We start from the raw sequence: 15,310 nt of genomic DNA on the forward strand, positions 1-15,310 counted from the left end.
CGTTTTAAAAAATGAGATCCAGATCCGCGGATCCAAAAAATTGAGATCCAGATCCGTAAAATCGGATCTGGATCCACGGATCTGGACCGGGTCCAGGATCCACTGCCATCCCTACTCCCGAACTCGTATCGAGACGATCTACAACTTCTATTTCAGCACAGTTTTCCAAATTCGGACTCAATAAACCTTTAATTTCCTTCAAAGTTCGAGTAAGAATCATGTTTTACAAGATAAAGCAATTTAAGCACAAAACAATCATCCAACATTCAATTTCCTATAAAATTATCATCAAATGAACAATAAAAATCATGGAAACATGAGTGTTATCAGTCAATCTCTCCTCCGGTGATCATTCTTACTTCGCGGTTGGACAGCCGTGGTGCGGGTGGCGGTCCTTGTTCTCTTTGATCTCTCGGCCAAGCTGCCCCTTCTGCTCTTTCGTATTGATCTAGTAGACCCTTTTCTTACGAAAGATTCAAGCTTATACCTTAAGTGTGTACACTCATTCGTGGTATGACCGAATTTATTATGAAACTCGCATAGTAAGTTACTGGGTCCTTGTTGTGGTGTCCTTCCATGTATGCTTTAGGTGGATAAAACCAATCATTATGTTTGATGGCATGAAATATATCTTCTTGAGTCCTGCTCAAAGGTGTGTATGTTTCATACGTGGGAACTCTGCGGGCTTCATTAATATTTTTCCTTCTATGGTCAACTCTTCTCCCTGGAAAAGGACGTTGTTCCATGATATCCATTCTCCTTTCATTGATTCCTCTTTCCAGTATCAGGCGCTGTTCGGCCGTGATGTTGAAAGCAATTGAACCCCTAGGCGAAAGCACCTTCGCTGTTGATTTATCAGGATATTTGATCTTTCTATGTTCTTATCCTCTTTTAGGTTTCTTTCTTCGGCTCTTGTCGGCCTCTGCCTTTGTGGCCGCTTTAGCTTCCTCCAACTGTATGTATCCAGGTAGACGAGACAGTAGATCATCAAAATCCTTCGGCGGTGCGATTTGTAATACATCAAACAGAGGTCCTGGTTTGAGTCCCCGGATGAAGGTATAGCCTTTAATTACTAATTCGGCCTTTGGCGCTTCTAAGGAAACCATATGGAACCGGGCAGCGTACTCCCTCAAGGTCTCTTGGGGCTCCTGTTGTATATCCATCAGAGACATGGGGTAAACTACTGCATAAACAGGTCATAAAGCTCATCAAAGTTGTGGATAGGCTCGGGCTTTAATTTGTGGAACAATTGTTGGGCCAAGCCGGACAAGGTCGTGGAAAAGAACCTGCAACGAATACCCTTGCTGTATTTGTGCAATATCATGAGCCCCTCGAATCGGGCCATATGAACCTTTGGATCGTCCTTGCCATTGTAATCTAGTGTTATAGGCTTGTAGTGAACCGGTAATATATCTACCAAAATCTCATCTAAAAATGGACTTCTGGTTGCTCGTTGTCTTCAGGGAACTATGTTCATAGGCCTCTTGGCTGGTCGTTCCTCTCTTGTTTCTCGTTCTCTGGTTATACCATCCGTCCTTTGGGTGGTGCTTTTGAGATTTCCAAGGCCCCCTCTTCATATACAGGCTCCCACAAGCCTTCCTTATCTTTTAGTGCTGCCTGCTGATCCCGGACCTATTGTTGCATCTCCTCTAGGTGCGTAGGTAGGTCTACCTCGATCCTCCTAGTCTGATCCCACATCTTCTATTATCATTTGATCCCTCGGATCAACCTCATTTCCATTGACAGGGTTCTCTTGAGCTATAGGGTTCCCTCCATCTTTGGGGTCACCGGTCAGATGGATTTAGTTCTCTTAGCACCTTCATCAGTGTTTTTTACTTGGAAATCCTTTCCTAGGAAGTAATCTGTGGCTCCGGTGTGGTGAACAGGGAACTTGACGTCCCACTCATGCTTACGAGTTGCCTCATAAGCAATAGGTTTAGGGTGTGCGACATAGCATCATTACAATTGGGAACAGGGATATTTCTCAACGGTGTGGTTATGACAGCGATGTTGATGGCGGTATTGACAGGAACTCGATCAGTAGTTTCGTTGTTTATCGCTCCTTCTGCTAGATCTAGAATTCAATTGTGATTAACCTATCTTTAGTTGAAATCTGCACTGAGATCACGATGGACGTTAAGGTTGGAGTTCTCCTTATCCATGACTTCAAACGGAATCGACTATCAAAAAAAGAGCCGGTAACAGGGGAATATCATCAAACGTCTGGGTCGGGTATCGACTTTCCACAGACGGTGCCAATTGTTGTGCTAAAAAATATCACCTATAACATAAAGTAATAAAATACGAGAATGATGCCAAAATAAAGGAACTTTTATATTGAATATAGCGTAAGGCTTTAAGTTATTGAGAATATTTGAATGATGATTTTACAATAGGGTTTCACATGTATTTATAGGTAAAATATTAAGAATTCTAGTAGGAAAATGACTCCTCTTTTACTTGTAATTAGATTATAACTCGTCATGTTTATATTGTATTTCCATTGTAATCTTGGTCTTGGACTTGAGTTGACCGGGCGTCGAGGATTCTTCTGGATAAGGCTAGTCCCACGAGATCAGGCTTGTTCTGTTGAGGATAGCGTTGTTTTGGGCTGATCAACATTATTTGATAGGAATTCTCATTTTACTTCGTTGTATTCTTTTAGTATTTTGGGAATGCATATTTTTATCTTCATCACACATTAATTTAATATGGTTGTGCATGTGTTATAATTGATTTGTTCATAAATTTTTATTGGATTATTATTATTCATAATTCTTATTAACCTTGTTTGTTACATACTTCCTCTGTCCCATTAGGCTTGTCCCATTTTTTTTGGGCATGGTTATTAAGGAGAGTTAAATTAGTGTAGTAAAAGTGTGTAAAAGTGTGGGACCATATTATTTGTAGGGTAAAATCATTACTAAAAATAGAAACATGACAAGATCAATGAGACAAACCAAAAAGAAAAATAGGACAAGATCAATGAGACGGAGGGAGTATAATTTTTTTGTAAATTTTAGATTTGGACCGTAGATATAACGATCATCTGGACCGTATATATATATATATATATAGGGGGCCGCTCCAATGAGACCCCCTAACTTTAGTGAGATCTAGGGCACGATCTGGTGCGTTTATTTTATCAATCATATGGCTGATATTGTATCTGGAGGGTGATTTTTTTTCGCAGGATTCGAATCCTGGAGAGAGCAGAATATTTTAAATTTCGTTATTCATCAGTATATACTGCATTGTTCATCAGTATATACGGCCCTGTTCATCAGTATATAGGTCTTATTCATTACGAATTTTTTAAATTTTATTTTTCATCAATATATACATCTTGTTCATTAGATATACGTTTTGTTCATTAGTATTATATGTCTTATTCAATGTACTCATGTTACAAGAAAAATACCCCCTAATTTTAGTGAGATCTAGGGCACGATCTGCTACATTTATTTTATCAATCCTATGGCTGATATTGTGTTTGGAGGATGATTTTTTTTTTTTTTTGTAGGGTTCGAATCCTGGAGGAAGCAGAATATTTTAAATTTTGTTATTCATCAGTATATACTGCATTGTTCATCAGTATATACGGCTATGTTCATCAGTATATATGTCTTATTCATTACGAATTTTTAAAATTTTATCTTTCATCAGTATACACATCTTGTTCATTAGTATTATATGTCTTATTCATTGTACTCATGTTACACGAAAAATAAGGGGTCTCACTGGAGCGCGCCCCTATATATATATATATATATATATAGGAAGAGGTTCTAATAAAAACCTCTGTTAAAATGAGAACTAGGAACCTAATCTTGACCTTTTAAATATTAGATCTAATGGTTAGGATTTAGTCAACAAAAGAAATTGTGCATCTATTATATTTTACTGTGCAATTAAAAAATATGCAATTTATGCAATTGAAACCAACAATGCAAAATACTCAAGCAAATCGAAATTGTGCATCTATGCAATTGAAACTGTGCATCTATGCAATCGAAAATGTGCATCTGTAGTTTAATCTCAGCCCTCTATTATATTTAAATCAATGGTTTTAAATTGGTTCCTAGTTTTCATCTTAAGAGGGGTTTTTATATTAACCATACCCTATATATATATATATATATATATATATATATATATATATATATAGGGAAGAGTTCAATGGAGACCACTCCCCTATATAGAGAATGAAGACCAAATCAGAGCCATTGATCTCACCAAAATCAATGAATCAGATTCATCCAAATTCTTCAAGTTTAGGAAATCCCGTAAATTTCTCATTTTCCAATTCTGGAAACCAACGAACATTATTATGAACTTACGAACATAAGTATGTTTATTTGTATGTTCATTTTATTGTTATACGAACATATCGACGAACATTAGTATGTTCATTTGTTTTTTATACGAACACATCGATGAACATTAGTATGTTCGTAAGTTCATAATAATGTTCTTTTGGTTCCCAGAATTGAAAAATGAGGAATTTACGGGATTTCCTAAACTTGAAGAATTCAGATGAATCTGATTCATTGATTTTGGTGAGATCAATGGCTCTGATTTGGCCTATATTCTCTATATAGGGAAGTGGTCTCCATTGAAACTGACCCTATATATATATATATATATATATATATATATATATAGAGAGAGAGAGAGAGAGAGAGAGAGAGAGAGAGAGAGAGAGAGATGGCATGGTTTTAGTGAGAACTATAAAAGATTTTCTCTTCAAAATTTAAATTTATGTGATGTATTCATCCAATAAGGTGATAGATTTACTGTAAATCTTGATAATCAAATGATTGAAGATGATTTAATAGTGCTTACTTGAAAGTCTTCGTATATGTATACATATGAATTCGTATTATTCCCATTGTTATACTAGAATTTCACGGGAGGCACATGGATGCAATAAATGGAGGACAACATAATTGGTAAGTATTAGGATGTGAATAAGCTTTTGGTCATCGCCAACTGTTAAACAGTGTAGACACATCCATGCACACATGACACACCAAGCTTCTCATTTTCTGCGCATTTCTTCTTTTTCATACATATCTAGCTTTTGCTGTACAATTAAATGTGTCTTTGAAATCACTCATCCTATACATACTTTCAAAATCTAATTTCCTTTTTGGGATTCTACAACTAATTACGAGCAATACCAGCAAACCGGCGTCATGATTTTGCCTCATCCACAAATCGGAAAATTAATATTCTTAACAAATCCAAGCTAAATTCAAAATATGAACATATATGAATACGTACTTACTCAAATATCCAAATTTCATCTTCATAAAATTCCGCCAAAAAAAAAACAATAGAAGAGTAAAAAAATATATAAGGATATTATATACTCCGATCCATATATATATACTAACTACAATGCATGTCGAGGATCTATACTATACCAAAGATGTAATTAATCAGTATACTTGATCTTTTTAGCAAGAAGCAAAATTCGAGCGATAAATAGAAAAATATGAGAAATTAATTAATTAATCTAAGCTCTATGAGTATACAAGGAAAAACGGAAGAAATTTCCCGTAGAAGTTAATAAAATAAGATGGATCATCCAACCGGCCTGGTGGCGAGCGGCACGACCTCCGCGAGCGGCGTGGAGAGCGGCGTGGGCAAGGGCGAGGTGCGGCAGACGGGGCAGGTGGGGTGGAGGCGCAGCCAGGGATCGACACACCTGACGTGGAAGAGGTGGCCGCAGTCGGGGAGAGCCCTGAGCACGTCGCTGCTCTTGTAATCAGCGAGGCAGATGGAGCAGCAGGCGGCGGTGGAGTCCTTGTGGTTCACCTTCTTCGCCTCCGAGTATAGCAGCTTCGGGTAGCTGGTCAGGGTGGCCTCGTCCAGGCCCCCCTCCGCCGCGGGGTCGTCGGGCGGGGGGCGGGGGTTGCGCTGGGGCAGGACCAAGGCCGTGGCCGCCGTCGTGTTCCTGGTGCAGTAGTAGGAGGCGAGGGTGATGGTGGTGATGAGGAGGAGGATGCCCACGGAGACGCCGATGCCGTAGCCGAACCCGCCGATGCTCTGGGAGCCCAGGAAGCCGCCGGAGTCGGTGGTGGAGTTCATGATGGGGGTTTAATGCGGTGGCGAGCGGCCATGGAGAATGAGGAATGGAGGTTATTAGCTGAGAAGGGAGGTGGTGGAAAGTCAACTCTGCTGGAGGATTGGTTGCTAGTAACAAATTGGGGGAAATTTTAATTTGGGAAGATGCATTTGAATTTAGATTTAACACTTTATTATAGGCTCTGCTTCATGACGCAGCATATTAAATCGTTTTATTATTTCCTATGGAAATAACGGATCCTTATTTTAATTCCCATATTTGGAGTTATCTCCGTCTCTTGATTTTATTATTATTTTTTTTTTTTTGGGTTAGTTATTACGACAACTATATTTCTGGTGAGAATTTAAAAATTTTGCATGGAACATTGTTGTAATATTAATTACACTTGAAAATAAATAAATTTTTCATCTATCATGATATTTGAACTCATGTGTAGCATTTATCCATCGATATGATGTATTCGTATAACAGATATTAACAATTTAATAATTCAAAATAATTCTACGTTCTAGCAATAATTTAACGTTCATTTCAATCATTTTCTATACTTTTCATTGTGATTAACTATTATAAGTATTTATCCTTTATAGATATATAGCATTGTTACTAGTGTATTTTTAAATGATTTTGATAAATTGAATTACCCGTTAAAGAATAAATCATTTAGGAACTTAATGAATTTATTGAAGTTTGATGTAGAGACCACAATATAGAGAAAATGAAATATTACTACGAAGAAGATCCAAATCCATATGAGTGGAATTGTATATATTTGTCAATAAATTTTACTACATACTTTCATTTTCTTTTTCTTTTTTTGAATTAGAATGAGTGGAATTATAATTATTTGTAAATAAATTTTACTATATACTTAGATTTTCTTTTTCTTTTTTCATTTACAATTACGAGAGGTATTTGAATATAATATCAATTATGCAACACGCACGCAGGCGGGACCTCAACACCACACAATTACAAGAAAACTTCAACACCACACAACTGTGAGAAAGCTACACCGCACGCAGGAGGGAATACAACATCATCTAAAAATGAAAAAAATATCACCGTACGTAGGTGGATTGAACCCAAAACTTCTCACAAAGGAGAGTCTTTAGATGCCTCAACTTTGCCACAAAATTTATTTTCGAGTTCAATGATTTTAGCCTTTATGCGTATTATAATTTACAAGTGCGCAACCCGTCGAAATTCGACGGGAAAATATTTTAACTTATTATATAAATTATTTTTAAATTTATTTAATTTAAAGTAATATAATTGAAATTATATTAATTTGAATCATATTCCTCAATTAAATGTTAACCTTTTGTTAGAATAATAAATATTCTTTTTATGTAGATTTTTATTTAATAATATTTTTAAAAATGTATCGATATTGAAAATTTTATTTCATCTGAGCATCATCTCGTCTGAACCTTGTAGGTAGGGATGTCAATCGGACCAGCCCACCGGGTTTTCGGGCTAGCCCTATCGGGTTCCGGGTTAGTCGGGTGCGGGCTAATCTGGTTGGAGATTTTTTCGGATTGTAAATCTTCGACTCTAACCCTAAACTTTCGGGTTTCGGGCTAGCCCATCGGGCTAATCAGGTTAAAGGCGTAAAAATAAAATTATCATTTGTATTTTATTATTCCTAATGATCTAATGTATAAAATATACATAGATATTAAAGATATAAATTATATAGCAAAACATGAAATGCAAAAATAAAAGATATTCAAGATTACATAAACAAAATTATATTAAAATGAGATAGTAAAATTTAACATGTATCAATGCACTAGAATCAATTTGGATTATTACTGAATAATTAGTGGATTTGCCATGCACGTCTCATTGACAGAAAAAAAAAATTGGTATCACTTTAAAATGAGATACTAATAATTAATTTCTAACTAATGAGATACTAATAATCAATTTCTACAAAAAATTCGTAATTAATTTCACTTTTTTTAATGAGATTGCACACACACACACACACACACACACACACACATATATTCTAACTAATTAATTTCACTTTTTTTAATGAGGCTACATATATATATTTAAGCAAATACCATAGATCTAAACATAGCAGAAGTTGTAACTGGATGCATCAGTCACAATTCCATCAGCCCACCGGGCCAGCCCATCGGATTTTCGGGCTAGCCCTATCGGGTTCCGGGTTAGTCGGATGCGAGCTAATCGGGCTGGAGGTTTTTTCGGGTTGCGATTTTTCAATCCTAACCCTCTAATTTTGTCGGATTATTCGGGTCGGCCCACGGGTTTCGGGCTGCATTGACATCCCTACTTGTAGGATCATATCATCATCTAAATTTCGGAAGACGACAACTAATGTTTGAACATCAGACTTTTGAGTATCATCTCGTCTAGACTTTAAAATACAAAAAATGAACTTTTATGCGTCAAGTTTTTTAACATCACTATCTGGAGCTTTAAAAATCAAAATTGACTTGTGAGATTGTATAATTTGGAGCTTCTAACATCATAACTAACTTGTAAACATCATTTTGTATGGAACTTGAAAAAATATTGACAAACTTTTATGCATTATTAGTTCTAAATATTATAATTGGGTTCCAAGAATCATCTCGTTTGGAGTTTAAAAAAACAAATTTAACTTGTGAGTATCATCTCATTTGAACTTTGAATGACCACAATTAAGTTACAAGAATTATCTTGTGTGTAGCTTTAAAGATCATTATCATCTTTAGCTTGTAAGATCATAACTAACTTCTAAACATCATCTTGTATGCAGCTTGAAAAATATTGACAATTTTTTGTGCATTATTTCATGTGGACCTTGAAATATCATAATTGAGTTTCGAGCATCATTTCGTTTGAAATTTAAAAGAATAAAATGGACTCGTGAACATTAATTATCTTCAAATCTTGAGTTTCGAGCATCATTCCGTCTGAAAATTGAAAGAATAAAATTGACTCGTGAACATTATCTCATTTGAAGTTCGAAAGACCATAACTAAGTTTTGAAAATCATCTCGTGTGTAGCTTAAGAAAGTTGACACGAGATTCAAATTGTATTAATTTATTTAGTTATTTAATTGATAGATTTTTATAAAAAATCTATGTTGAATCCAAATTTTATACAAAATATATTATTTTATAATCAAATTAAATTGAAGAAATAATTTACTTAATCAAACCAATTTATTTTTCAAATTAAATTAATTAGACCATGTATTTAATTAAATAAATTTGGTCAAATTAAATTGACAAAACAATTCAAATTGTATTAGTCTCAATCATTCCGCCAATTAAATGTAGATTTTTAATTTGGAGAGCAAGAGCTTATTCTTGTATAAGTTTTATTTTGGTGAAATCTTATAAAAATACTCAATGTGAAATGAGGTGATTTATATGAATTCTTCACTCAATTGAGATTATTATAAATTTGATACATGATTAAAGATTTCTAATATATTTTAACATCATATCCTCTATTGTTCTTTATCTAAATTCTTCATTTATGCATTACTAATTTCATATTATTATTATTATTATTATTATTATTATTATTATTATTATTATTATTATTATTATTATTATTATTATTATTATTGTTATTATTATTCAAATTGTATTAGTCTCAATCATTCCGCCAATTAATTTTATTGAAAATTAAGAATATAAATATTATGATTAATGAATCTTTATATAGAATGTAATAGTTAATTAATTAATAAATGATGAAGATTATATATGGTAAATTTTGAAATGGTGAGATTTTAGATATGCCACATAGGTTAAGGCTTAATCCTATTATATAATAGATGCTAATATAATGTATATACATGCCGCCTACTAAATTGTCAACGGTTTGTAGATATCCCTTGTGTTCTTTTTTCCCTTTACGCTTTGTTACATGTTAGTTGTATGATCATGTGAGTAACGTCTTTCTTTCAACGAACCTCTTCACTTTTTTTTCTTCTTCTCCTTCTTCTGTACGAGTAATTTATTAGTTGGCTAATCAGCGCCATGAATTCAACCGCCTATCTGTCATGCTTCAACAGCATGATCTACGCAGCCCATCATTAATTTAAAATAAAATTGAGGGTTGGTAATATTAAATATTTTAGATATGATATTATACTAATGCGTGACACTAGTTCCAAAGATGACATTTAATTGCTGAATACAAATAACATGTTATGGCTTAATCTTTTCTCAACTTCTTATACTTTGGTGCTCTATCATCCCAATTTCCGTATTCACTATATGACATTTAATTTATTTTACATGATTAAGTCGATGTAGTATGATTAAATATTTTTATTTTTAAAATTATAATTTTACTAATCGATCAAACAAAATTAATTAATTTAAATGACAGAAATAATCAATGATCTTGAGATATTTAATATTAAATTTATCTAAATAAATAAATGATTAGCCTAATTTATTATTTTTATATATAATTTTTAGAAGTAAACGCCCTCTAAAAGCTCGCCTCAAAAAATTGGGATTAAGGATCAAAGTAGCAAGATATTATTATTATTATTATTATTATTATTATTATTATTATTATTATTATTATTATTATTATTATTATTATTATTATTATTATTATTATTAGGGTAAATATCAGATTTTGGCTTATTGTTTAAGAGTTTTCTCAAAAATATCTCACCCTAAGGATAATTACAAAACATTAACCATCGTTTCATTTTTTTTCTTATTTGTGGCCCGTAAAAATATTCAGGCTACCAGTATTTAACGTGTTCCGACCAAGCGCCATGTTGACAGACACATGTAATTAAAAAAAACTAACGACGCTGATTCTAATCCCCTTGCCCTGCCATCTCCTTTGCTTCCCCCTCCCTACCGCCAACTCCTTCGCCACCCTCTGCCCAAATGGTGTGTAATGCCCTGAAAAATTGAGCGTCGATCGGAATATGGTACAAGGGTGGTGACAATTCCACCATGAATCGACGGAAGAAGACAACGAGATGAGGGATTCCACCATGAATCAATTCATAAAGGGGGGGAAATGTGAGGAAGAGAGAACGAGATGTGGGATTTAGGGGATCAAAATGGGGAAAAAGGTGAGGAAGAGGCAGGAGGAAGTCAGCGGTGGCGTGCTGCCCGATCGAAAATTTGAGAAGGAGAAAGAGATGGTTTCAGTTGTTGTTACTATAAATAGATGAGAGGAGATAGGGGCAGCGGCTGATCGACATTGCTAGATTCCGACGCGGTAGGGCGGCATCGTGTTTGTGGGTGCGTGAATCTGCCCAGAGAATGTGTGTGTGTGTAATGATGCAGAGTATTCTCCTCTTGAATTCAAAGCCTTTTCTTTTTCAGCAAATTGCAGTCCCATTTGATGAATTTGGACTGCAAACTTTGTGTGGGTTTCCAATCGGATCATTTATTTGTCAAGCTTCTTGTTTGAGTCCATTGGTTAGCTGATTTAAGGCAGTTTTTTGACATTGACGGAACTTCACCTGCTGTCAAAAATTTGAGCTGGCTCTATTTTCATTTTTCTTTGGGTGTCAACCAATTGAATTGGATAATTGTGAATCCATCAATTTATTGTATCATTTAATGCTCTGTTTTTGTGGTTTGTATTTTAACTCTTGTGTGTATCAGTTTTTGTGCGCATTTTCTATTAGAGAGGGCGGAGAGATTGAGATTGAGAGTAACAGAGATGAAGAGAGTTAGGAGAAAAGGGAGAAGGAAGACGCCGATTGGCCGACGTCGGTCTCGCCGGAATTTTAGAGGCAGTGGCGGATCGCCTTCTCCTCCGCCGCCCACCGCCATCTCCTCTGCCAGCTCCCTCCCACTGCCATACTTCATGTACTTTTTGCAAGATATGGAATTTCTCTAGCCTTTTTTCCTTTTTTTAATTACACGTGTCTGCCAACATGGCGCTTGGCCGGAACACGTCAAATACCGGTAGCCAGAATATTTTTACGAGCCATAAATAAGAAAAAAATGAAACGATGATATTGTTTTGTAATTATCCATAGGATGTGATATTTTGAGAAAACACTCAAACGATGGGCCAAAAACTGATATTTACCTTTATTATTATTATTATTATTATTAAAAAGATATCTCATATATAGGATCGACTGAACGCGGATTTTCTAAATTCTTAAAATATAAATTATTTTGAAGATAAAGTAAATGTTATAAAATCATTTCCTAATATAGTTGGAAGTATAAAATCAAAATTGTGCACCCACTCTAATTTAGAATAGTAAAATCCCTGAAACCAACAAAATAGCATAACAATTTCATGTATAGCAATTTCGGACCAATTGTACGTATTGTTAGTCTATCACACCCAACCCTCTATAACTCTAGATATGTTTTCTACGTTCACTTCTGGAGAAGATTCAGTTTTCTATTGCAGATCATAGGTGACATATTATTGTTCGAAATAATATATACAGATAAAATAAACAACACCAATGCAGCCGCTGCCAACGATAAGCTGTCTGATGCAGGGAAACATAACAAGCCTACTCAGGACTGCAGGTGGAGTCAGTTTTGTAGTGAAAAACGGAGAACATGAAGGAGAAGTTAACTCCAGGGAGGAAGCTAGGGCAAGGGCAGTTTGGGACAACGTTCATGTGCGTTGAGAAGGGGATGAACAAGGAGTTTGCCTGCAAAACCATAGCTAAGAGGAAGCTGACTACCCCCGAGGGCGTCGAGGATGTTCAAAGGGAGATTCAGATCATGCACCACTTGGCTAGACATCCTTCCTCGCTGCTCCATAACAATGTGATTTGCTCTTCAAAATCGGCTCAAGACAGTGGACAGAATTGAGGGAGTCTCTAAATTTTGCTCAACTTTCAATTTGGACAATGAGAGCCACTATCACCTCTTCTTTAAATGTGCAGAAACAAAAAGGGTATGGGACTCAATACGTGAATGGCTCCGGCTCAAACAACAGATAAGCACTATTCCAAGTGTTATCAAACATCTTTTAGCTAAAAACAAAGGTCAACTATTAAGCCTATTATTCAAGAGGCTAAGCCATTAGCTTTGGCCATTGCAGTTATCACCTCTGGTTTGCATATAACCAACTCATTTTGAGGATGAACCCTTTGGAGTCAAGGGTCGGGATTGTTAGAAATATCCAACTTGACATATGTAAATGTCTAAATGAGGTCTACCCCCAGAGAATGTGCGAGCCCGTTTAGAGCTTAACACCATTGTCAATTAACACTCTCAGGTGACATCTTTCCTTTATAAGATCCTTTTGTCAAGATCATCTTACAAAAATCAAATGCCCCCTGCATATCTCTTTTCTTCAATTTTCTTGGGGTCTTTGTCGGTCGTCTGTCGTCAAGAATTCCGAGCAAAATGAATTTGTAAAGTCTTATGCCCTGCAATCAAGATTAGTTAATGGCAAGTATAGGGTTGAACCCATAGAGAGTCAGTGCTCGATGTCACGAATATAAAAAGGGGTTGCCTCTGGGCAAAGGTATCTGATCTCGTACTCAATGTAATCTGGGGAATATGTAAAAGCTGAAATAAAATAAGAAAAATATCAATAATAAAGGAAAACCTGGTCTGGCATAGTCTAGTTAGGTATTGAGTGATTTATCGATCAATGGTACAAGAGTATTCATCGTATCTTCATGTCTTTGGTTATGGACCGTTTGATCAGTGAGATGTGCCCCCATTGTCACGGTGTCACGTACACAAGCTCACTCCACCCTCATACACGCCCTTCATATTGGGTGGAAGTGCACTCTCTTCCTCCCACTGCCCTGGTAGATTCCCCGCATCAAGTTGTAGTTGTGCAGGTATATGTCCAGAATGCATTATGGCATAGTGGACCCAAATGGTCATAGGCATGCCCAAAGCCATTCTACCACTGTCCGCATTAGGTACACTATATGGAGCAGGATTTCTCCAAGCTTTGGCCCACGTATTGCTTGTAACCTGGCCTTGCCCAGAGCGTTGTCAGCTGTATAAAGGGTCGGATTTGGCCAAATTGTATTGAAATCTGGCCTAATGCTTCGGGAACATGTTTGCTCAATTATTGAGGTCATTTTGACCTCACGATTATAAATTATCTCGTACCCAACGTTGACTTAGCCCATACCAAGTATATAAACTTAGCTATGCATAAATAAAGAAGTAAAGACAAAGCAAAAATAGAAATAAAACATACTTGAATTGAAGATGTTTGGGCTAAACAACAAAGAAATCTTTGTCGGCTCCAACTCCGGGCAAAGGAAATAAAAACATAAAACTAAAATGTAAAGTGCCTTCCGGCCTTGTTTGCTTTCTCACTTCACTTAAAATATGTAAAATAAACTAAGAAACATAAAAGAAAAGTGGCCGCGTAGGGGGTCGATCTGAATCAGTGCACTCCGCCAGTGGTGGTCAAAAGTCTGAAAAATAACTCTTTTATTTCGCTGGAGTTGTATCCATATTTATAGATAAGGTAGTGGGCTATGGCTTTGGCACGGAACTGAGCGACAGCTGGGCTAGGGTTGCGCAAGTGATACTTTCCTTCTGCGTCAAACCCTAGTATATGCCGATCCTCTCTGGTCTAGCAAGAATCGCCCATGGAAGGTAAATGGATCTCATTCCTTTTCCGAATTCGTGTCAGAGAGTGTCGTGCTTTGCCCACTTTTCGCCCGATGTTGCTTCTCTCTTGACCTCATCTCATTTGACCTTGTTCCCGCGTTCTCTGATCACGTCCCAGTCTCCTGGGCGTCTTACCCTGAACACGATCCGATCCTGCACGGTACTCGATATGGGTGACTCAACTAGAAACACCTCTAAGTTGACTTGCAATAGAACAAGGACATCCTAGCGATGGTAAGTTGACCCAGTGTCATCTCTCAAGGAAAGTCTTTAAGGGCTTTTAGTAATATCGTAAGAAAAAGCAATAAAAGAAAGCAGTAAAGGTTTTGATTTAAAAACGTATCTTAAACTTAAACGTAAATTGAACTTAAACTTAACCTAGGCAATAATTTAAACAACTCGAATTAAACCTAACTTAAGAAATTAAATACTTGTAAATTTAAAGACTTCTAATCTAGGCGTGAAACTAAAGTGCATAATTTAAATTGCATAATTGAAAAGAAAGCATAAACAATAACGAAAAGCATAAACATGATTAAACGAAAATAACTTGAATTGAAATACGAAATACCGTAATTGTCTTGAACGTGTAATTGTGTCACTCTATCACAATCCAAGAAACTAAACTAA

General features: G+C 35.9%; 1 protein-coding gene across 1 annotated transcript; it reads right to left on the reverse strand.

Moving 5' to 3' along the window:
* Positions 1-5,437: 5,437 nt before the first annotated feature.
* Positions 5,438-6,319, reverse strand: LOC130997115 (RING-H2 finger protein ATL70-like). Its single transcript, XM_057922374.1, has one exon. The coding sequence runs from the start codon at positions 6,094-6,096 to the stop codon at positions 5,590-5,592; it is 507 nt and encodes a 168-aa protein (XP_057778357.1). The 5' UTR covers positions 6,097-6,319; the 3' UTR covers positions 5,438-5,589.
* Positions 6,320-15,310: the final 8,991 nt, after the last annotated feature.

This window comes from Salvia miltiorrhiza, chromosome 8 (assembly GCF_028751815.1).
Source record: "Salvia miltiorrhiza cultivar Shanhuang (shh) chromosome 8, IMPLAD_Smil_shh, whole genome shotgun sequence".
NCBI lineage: Eukaryota > Viridiplantae > Streptophyta > Magnoliopsida > Lamiales > Lamiaceae > Salvia > Salvia miltiorrhiza.